General features: G+C 42.0%; 1 protein-coding gene across 1 annotated transcript in view; it reads right to left on the minus strand.

Moving 5' to 3' along the window:
• Positions 1-3,416: 3,416 nt before the first annotated feature.
• Positions 3,417-9,229, minus strand: part of LOC114568470 (phosphatidylinositol 4-kinase, catalytic, beta) — a 19,659-nt gene continuing 13,846 nt past the window's right edge. The window contains exons 10-13 of the mRNA XM_028598082.1: positions 8,159-8,310; positions 7,373-7,505; positions 4,772-4,892; positions 3,417-3,802 (exon numbers count right to left, since the gene is read on the minus strand). Of these exons, the coding sequence (XP_028453883.1) occupies positions 3,621-3,802; positions 4,772-4,892; positions 7,373-7,505; positions 8,159-8,310 (588 nt within the window). The 3' untranslated portion in view covers positions 3,417-3,620. The remainder of the gene's footprint in view (positions 3,803-4,771; positions 4,893-7,372; positions 7,506-8,158; positions 8,311-9,229) is intronic.

Genomic DNA, 9,229 nt, shown 5'->3' on the forward strand with positions numbered 1-9,229 from the left:
TATGAAACCTAAAATACCTCATTTTTAAGTTTAAAAAGCAGAAATATGCTAGAATATTGAATAAAACTCCCATAATGTAATTAAAGAAACTGAAAGTGATAATTTATTTAACTTGTGAACGTTGTATGGAACCAGTCGTGTTATTTTTACCCCTTTTTCTGATATAGAAACTTTAAAAATGAGCCACATTTTGTGCAAAAAAATACCTTCCAAATCTGCTTCAAAAGCACTTTGGGGCTACATGCAGCCTGGAGACAAGACTGCATGCTAACCGTTAGCGAGTGGACATGCTAATTCTTAGCATGCTTAAAGTACATCCAACGGGATTCGGTCATTTTGCTGAATGGAACTTTTGACTTTTATTGTGGCGCCACAAGAAAAGTTACGAATATCGGAATTAAATCTTTAGTGGCAATCCATCCAATATTTTCTAATGCTACATTTACATTGCTATTTTTTGGTTTTAAGCGTTTTGGAAACACCAGAGCAGGGGGAATGAGAGGGGGGAAAGAGAGGGGGGAAACGCCAGAGCAGGGGGAAACGCCAGAGCAGGGGAAATGAGAAGGGTGATTTTTCCTTTTTAAACCAACGCAAAGCAATGTAAATGTAGCCTACATATTTTACGTCTTTAGAGTCGTGTTGAAAGCCTTTTGTATTTAAATTTGTACATAAAACAACGTGAAGAACGCTGAAATTTGGCTTCCAGCGTAAACATTCTTGAGATACAGCTGTGATAAATGTCTGGTGAAAACGGTTAAAACTAAACACGTCAAGAAGGAATTCTGTTAGAAGATAAACTCGTCTCAGACAACATCTCAAACTAAACAACATGTTGTGCTTCTCTGCGTACTGTTTGGTTCTTTAAGAACAACAAACGTTTTTAGTATTTCAGGGTTGGACCGATTTCTTTAAAGGCTCCGACATACCAACCCGACGGCCGACCGTCGGCAGAAAAGGCAGTCGACTTGAGCGTACGTTCTGCGTGTTCGCAAGACGTAATACATCTCCATAACAGCAGGCGGCGCTAATCTGTATGGTCGCCCAAAAAATTAAAACCAGCAACTGATTGGACGAACGAGTCACGTGGGTCTGGCTTCTCCCCGACCATAATGGCATCTCGTTCAGAATACAATCTCGTATTTTACAAAAATAGTTCACCGAAACGTGTTTCTAAAAACATTTTAAGCGAGAAATAGGCCGTACAGTTGACTGAATCTGTCTTCATTTCAGATCAACAAAGGTCATTTCCGGTAAGTGTTTCAACATTAGTGCACTGATTCGCTAGTCAAGGGCTAGCGCTCCACCAATCAGATTGGTCATTTTGTCAACTAGCCGAGTCAACATGTCAAATCTGCCCTAATGAAGGCTGACGGCTTCTCCGACGGACAACGGCACGGAACACACCGAACAGACTCAGTCACCGACCTCGCCAGGATGTCCGACGGCCGATTACCAGGTTGGTGCGTCAGTGCCTTTATTTGATATTCAAGCTGCTGTCAAACTTCAGGGACGTTCATTGCCGTTTTGTAGCAGCTATGTTTAATGATCAACATGCTTTTTCTGAGGATTTAACACTTCAGTGAATTAAAAAACGTAATAATATTCGGCTAACTTTGGGTAACTTATTATTTTCTCTGGAGATTTCCTTTTTGGAATTCGGCCTATCCTTTTTGGAATTCGAGCCTATCCTTTTTGGAATAATGCACATTACGTCATCCAAAGAAGTGGAAAGTAGTGGAGACAGAAATCCTAAATCTTGTCTTCTAGATCCCAAAATGATCACCTGGCATTTCGTAGAAAAACATCTCATAATTGCAAGTTCTTTATTTTGTAATAATGCGATTCTGAATCTCGACATTACGAGAGATTTTTGGCACTTTTCGATCCGTTTAGCAGATTTTCTTCTTGTCAACGTGACTATGTGCTTTGTTTGAAATCAGATTACTTCATTTCCTCTAAAGTAATGTAATCTAACTGAAGTTTTTAAGTTCCTCTCCTCAGTTAACTATTGAATTTAGGAATTTAAAAACGTGAAGATAACGACAAACCCAACAAATGTTTGTTTGATCAGCAGCCGAAAATCCAAAACAATTGAAGTTCCACCAATGCTAAAAGCGTTTAGAGTTTAACCTAATAAATGACTAAATTCATTCATCAATTGATAATTTTATGTCCTTCAAGGAAATGTTTACCTTCAAAAACGGATCCACAGCTGATTTTGAGCACGTGCTGGTTCAGAGTAAAATCCAGTAGAAGTCTTGTTAGTTGTTAGAATTTGTCTCAGGATTAAAAACCCAAAAGTCGAAATTCAGACGCTTCCAGCCTGTTTGGTGTTTCAAACTCAACCTGGAAAAGTCCCAGGTGTTGTACTTTCCCAGCTTCACATGAATGTAGCACAGGAAATCCGAGATCATGTAAAAATCTGATCAGCGACCACATTCAAAAACAAATCCCGTAGAAACTTCAGAGTCGGTTGTTTCGAGAACAGAACTGAGGTATAAACGAGAACATCTAATCCAGTCAAATCCACGTCAGTGCCACGATTGGCCCGAAATGTAAAATCCTTCAACTCCAGCGGCGAAGATCACGCAAGGTTTTGCTGAATCCAAAATGAAAGCAGCTGGTACAAGTTTAAACTGTTAAGGGGTGTTACAATACATCCGATCTGAATCGATTCAATGATCCATGATCCATTATCATCGATGCATATCGGCATCTATAGGATGCGCCTTTATTTTGAAATTCCCCACTTTACCTTATATATCATCTGTAAGATGCCTTTTTATTTTAGATTCCCACTTTATATTTATTCTTTTTATTAAAAAGAGTAGTTTGATTTTAATTTAAATTTCTGGAAGAGCTCCCCTTCTTAAACTGACAACTCATCTTCAATGATGTTGTACTGATCGCAGGACCCTGGATTGAATGTATATAATATCTAGGCCTCCAGCTGCGTGGCGTGTCCGTTTTTATTTCGGCTCCCAGTTAACAGGTTAGAGCTTACACGCTGCCTGCGTGACACGTACGTCTCAGGCGCGGCTCGCCGAAAATGAGCACATGCTAGAAATAGAACCAACGCCTATTTTTCACGCGACACGCAAGCGCGTTGGAAGCGTTTTAGAACACGAAAAGATGTTTATATTTAGTTTTGACACAAATACATTTAATAAATGACATGTTGATGTTTTAAAGTCTCTAGGTTTTAACAAATGCAGATATAAATGTAATTTAAATTTTTCTTTTTCAAATATTGCATCAATACAGAACAAAATATTCTGGAGCCTATTTTGCCGTCAATACTGCTGACGTCTATGCCGTTATCAAATCAGTATATATTTATGTTTAACATTTCATTTTATCAATGAGAAGCAGCAGCACCGCGTCAGACACGTTTCTGGTTTGCAAAGACATAACAGAAACAGAAAACGCCACGCAACCGCCACGCTAACTGTCTCGTATCGATCGCAGGACCCTGAATTGAATCAATATATCGTAACGTGACAGACTAAGAAATCAGAAAATATTGTATCATTGTCCAAAGAATCGATTTATCGTGATAAAAGTTGTATTTTACACCCCTAATCAGTGTCTGGCGGAGTTGTCGTCGACGTGGTCAGTGGTCACATGATGCCGTTGGTGACGTACTGGAAGGAGTCATAGAGTTTGGTGGTGATGGAGCGCATGGATCCGTCCACCAGCTGCTCCACCAGCAGCTGCAGCTGTTCCTCAGTCAGAGACATGTGGAAACGCTCCTTCAGGCCGCGGATGGTGCTGGAGCCGTGGAAACAGGGCAGGTGGGAACCTGTGGGAGGAATTAAAACACATGGGAGGACACGTCAGAATACTGGCTCGCCAACACATGGGAGGACACGTCAGAATACTGGCTCGCCAACACGTGGGAGGAGACGTCAGAAAACTGGCTCGCCAACACGTGGGAGGAGACGTCAGAATACTGGCTCGCCAACACGTGGGAGGAAACTTCAGAATACTGGCTCGCCAACACATGGGAGGAAACGTCAGAATACTTGCTCGCCAACACGTGGGAGGAGACGTCAGAATACTGGCTCGCCAACACGTGGGAGGAGACGTCAGAAAACTGGCTCGCCAACACGTGGGAGGAGACGTCAGAATACTGGCTCGCCAACACCTTTTTTATGGCTTTTTTCAACATACTACACCGACTTTTTTTAATCACTTTTTTAGACATACTATACCATGACTTTTTTATCACTTTTTTGACATACTATACTATGACTTTATAGGACTTTTTTCGACATACTATAACTTTTAATCACTTTTTGGTGAGACCAACCACGCCAACACGTGAGAGGACATTTCAGAATACTGGCTTGTGTGCAAAGGGTGGCTACTTTGAGGAATCTAAAATATAAGACATGTTTTCAGTTATTTCACACTTTTTTGTTAAGTACATAATTCCATATGTGTTCATTCATAGTTTTGATGCCTTCAGTGAGAATCTACAATGTAAATAGTCATGAAAATAAAGAAACACATTGAATGAGAAGGTGTGTCCAAACTTTTGGCCTGTACTGTATAATGTCATAGTATAGTATGTTGAAAAAGTCATAGTATAGTGTGTTGAAAAACTGATAAAAGTCATAGTATAGTATGTCGAAAAAAGTGATAAAAAAGCCATAGTATAGTACGTAGAAAAAGTGATAAAAAGTCATAGTGTAGTATGTCGAAAAAATTCATAAAAAAGTCATAGTATAGTATGTCGAAAAAAAGTGTGTGTAAGGCTGTGTGTTACCTTGCTGCATGATCTCCACTATCTGCAGAACCTTCTCCATGTGTTTCCTGGCAGCGATGAGACCCTGGAGCATCAACATCTTGTAGTAGATGAACATGTCGCCATTCAGACCTCCCATCACCTGAAACACACGTTCATTTCATCCAGTCATCCAATCACAGAGCCCGACACCACTGAGGCAACAGTTCATTACAGTGCACATGTAAGTCCCGCCCCCACCGGAGGAGAAAACAACCTGACGTTAGGTGTGTAACACATTGTAGCACATTGCTGCAGCTCCTCTTTTCACCCTGTGTGTTGAGCTCTCTGTTTTAGCTACAGAGTGAGACATTTTACTTCTGTAACATCTTTGTTGTCAGTCGCACATGCTCAGTAGCTAGGTAAGGACTACTAGCCAGTCAGAAGCAGAGTATGAGGGCGTGCCTTGACAGTAGCTAGGTAAGGACTACATGAGCTAGCTAGCTGTTTCTCTAACTTCAGTCAGTACAAGGCAGGATTAGCCGGGAGACTTCTCCTAAACGAGGGCGCACTTCACACTTTGCGTGGTATGAACCTTCTTCACAGCAGACATTTTTTACTTGTCGTAGCAGGAAAAGCACAGCTCAAATTGCTAACCTTAACGATGGCTCAGTTCCATCAAGTGTCCCAGTAAGATATTTCAGTGAGTCAGCATGCACAATACCAGGACCTCCCCTAAGTGGAATGCAACCATCATTAATGCTTTAATACCAGGGCCTCTCCTAAGTGGAATGTAGCCATCAGTAATGGTTTAATACCAGGACCTCTCCTAAGTGGAATGTAGCCATCAGTAATGGTTTAATACCAGGACCTCTCCTAAGTGGAATGTAGCCATCATTAATGGTTTAATACCAGGACCTCTCCTAAGTGGAATGTAGCCATCAGTAATGGTTTAATACCAGGGTCTCTCCTAAGTGGAATGTAGCCATCAGTAATGGTTTAATACCAGGACCTCTCCTAAGTGGAATGTAGCCATCAGTAATGGTTTAATACCAGGGTCTCTCCTAAGTGGAATGTAGCCATCAGTAATGGTTTAATACCAGGACCTCTCCTAAGTGGAATGCAGCCATCAGTAATGGTTTAATACCAGGACCTCTCCTAAGTGGAATGCAGCCATCAGTAATGGTTTAATACCAGGACCTCTCCTAAGTGGAATGCAGCCATCATTAATGGTTTAATACCAGGGTCTCTCCTAAGTGGAATGTAGCCATCAGTAATGGTTTAATACCAGGGTCTCTCCTAAGTGGAATGCAGCCATCAGTAATGGTTTAATACCAGGGTCTCTCCTAAGTGGAATTCAGCCATCATTAATGGTTTAATACCAGGACCTCTCCTAAGTGGAATTCAGCCATCAGTAATGGTTTAATACCAGGACCTCTCCTAAGTGGAATGCAGCCATCAGTAATGGTTTAATACCAGGACCTCTCCTAAGTGGAATGCAGCCATCATTAATGGTTTAATACCAGGGTCTCTCCTAAGTGGAATGTAGCCATCAGTAATGGTTTAATACCAGGGTCTCTCCTAAGTGGAATTCAGCCATCATTAATGGTTTAATACCAGGACCTCTCCTAAGTGGAATGCAGCCATCATTAATGGTTTAATACCAGGGTCTCTCCTAAGTGGAATTCAGCCATCATTAATGGTTTAATACCAGGACCTCTCCTAAGTGGAATTCAGCCATCAGTAATGGTTTAATACCAGGGTCTCTCCTAAGTGGAATTCAGCCATCATTAACAGTTTAATACCAGGACCTCTCCTAAGTGGAATGCAGCCATCATTAATGGTTTAATACCAGGGTCTCTCCTAAGTGGAATTCAGCCATCAGTAATGGTTTAATACCAGGGTCTCTCCTAAGTGGAATTCAGCCATCAGTAATGGTTTAATACCAGGACCTCTCCTAAGTGGAATGCAGCGATCAATGGTTTTGAATACACCTGTGCTTTTCCTACTATAATGCAGAACATATGCAGAACAGGGACAAGGAAGTAGTTGTAGACATGTAGTTAAATTTTTCAAGAGGTGCGCGTCAGTCTACGGCGTAGACGCAGAGGGGTCTGCGGGGCCACGGTCTTCATAAAAGCTCAGTTTTTTTAGGGTCGCCAGCTTATTAAAACTTAAGTTCTGGGTTCTTTACATTGTTGGTAGTTCATCCCACCACACAGCAGATTTCAGGCATGTTTCTGTTGTTTGTTAGCAGATGGAATAAAGAGGAGGAAACCAGTGGTGTAGTCTACGTGATACGCAAGTATATGCAGTATGCCCACTAAGAAAGCTCCAGAATTTCCATATATCCTCCTAAAAAGACACGCAACAACATACTTTCCATTATATTTTTGATATATTAAATTGTCATCTGTGTTTTTCTTCTTGGCATTGGCTAAATAAAGGCATTTTCCACCGTAAATTGGTGCACAAGAGTGTGTCCGAATGCAGGAAATGAAGTCTTTGACGCTCAAAATAACCCTGGGGGAGGACACCCAGATTGACTCACATTCTTTACATTGTTGGTAGTTCATCCCACCACACAGAAACTCTGTCTCTACTTCAACGAAAACAAATTAAAAGAAAACCCCGTTGACTCACATCGACGAACTCCGAGGTGAGTTTGAAGGCGGACGTCTCGAAGCCGAGGTTGCGCGGCGAGCTGGAGAGGATGAAGCCGAAGTCGATGTGGATGATGTGGCCCTCAGAGTCCAGCAGGATGTTCCCGTTGTGTCTGCATTCACCAGTTACATGTCACAGAGAGCGAGAGAGAGACTGTTAGCCTAGCTTAGCACAGAGAATGTTAGCCTGGCTTAGCACAGAGACTGTTAGCCTGGCTTAGCACAGAGAATGTTAGCCTGGTTTAGCACAAAGACTGTTAGCCTGGCTTAGCACAGAGAATGTTAGCCTGGCTTAGCACAAAGACTGTTAGCCTAGCTTAGCACAGTGCCTAGTGCCTGTGTGTGTGTCTCTGTGCCTCTGTGTGTGTGTGTGTGTGTGTGTCTCTGTGCCTGTGTGTGTGTGTGTGTGTATCTGTGCCTGTGTGTGTGTGTCTCTGTGCCTGTGTGTGTGTGTGTATCTGTGCCTGTGTGTGTGTGTGTGTGTGTATCTGTGCCTGTGTGTGTGTGTCTCTGTGCATGTGTGTGTGTGTGTGTCTGTCTCTGTGGCAGTGTGTGTGTGTGTGTCTCTGTGCCTCTGTGTGTGTGTGTGTGTCTCTGCCTCTGTGTGTGTCTCGTGTGTGTGTGTGTGTGTGTGTGTGTGTGTGTCTGTGTGTGTGTGTGTGTGTGTCTCTGTGCCTCTGTGTGTGTCTCTGTGTGTGTATGTGTGTGTGTGTGTGTGTGTGTGTGTGTGTGTGTGTGTGTGTGTGTGTGTGTGTGTGTGTCTGACCTGTCTTTGACCTGTAGCAGGTAACAGATGAGACTGTATCCGGCGCAGCTCTGGACGAAGTTCCTCTGGGCGGTGAGGAACTCTTCGGTGGTGAAGCTGCCGTGTTCCTGCAGGAAGTAGTCCAGCAGAGACAGCTGGCTCTGTTTACGCACCTGACGGAGGAAACACACAACTACGTCAACACACAGCTACGTCAACACACAGCTACGTCAACACAAAGCTACGTCAACACTGTGTCCCCAAACCTTCAACATGGCTCCAAACTCTCCTTTATGTCAGAGAAATGTCAATGATTTGTCAATACTGTTGTTAAAGGTCCCATGGCATGAAAATGTCACTTTATGATTAATATTAGTTCCCCCAGACTTATAGATACAGTATTAGGGGACCACTAAGGTCTATATAAAAGAGACTTCAGATACAGTATTAGGGGACCACTAAGGTCTATATAAAGAGACTTCAGATACAGTATTAGGGGACCACTAAGGTCTATATAAAAAGAGACTTCAGATACAGTATTAGGGGACCACTAAGGTCTATATAAAAGAGACTTCAGATACAGTATTAGGGGACCACTAAGGTCTATATAAAAGAGACTTCAGATACAGTATTAGGGACTACTAAGGTCTATATAAAAGAGACTTCAGATACAGTATTAGGGGACCACTAAGGTCTATATAAAAGAGACTTCAGATACAGTATTAGGGGACCACTAAGGTCTATATAAAAGAGACTTCAGATACAGTATTAGGGGACCACTAAGGTCTATAAAAAGAGACTTCAGATACAGTATTAGGGGACCACTAAGGTCTATATAAAAGAGACTTCAGATACAGTATTAGGGGACCACTAAGGTCTATATAAAAGAGACTTCAGATACAGTATTAGGGGACCACTAAGGTCTATATAAAAGAGACTTCAGATACAGTATTAGGGGACCACTAAGGTCTATATAAAAAAGAGACTTCAGATACAGTATTAGGGGACCACTAAGGTCTATAAAAAGAGACTTCAGATACAGTATTAGGGGACCACTAAGGTCTATATAAAAGAGACTTCAGATACAGTATT

This window comes from Perca flavescens, chromosome 14, assembly GCF_004354835.1.
Source record: "Perca flavescens isolate YP-PL-M2 chromosome 14, PFLA_1.0, whole genome shotgun sequence".
Lineage (NCBI taxonomy): Eukaryota > Metazoa > Chordata > Actinopteri > Perciformes > Percidae > Perca > Perca flavescens.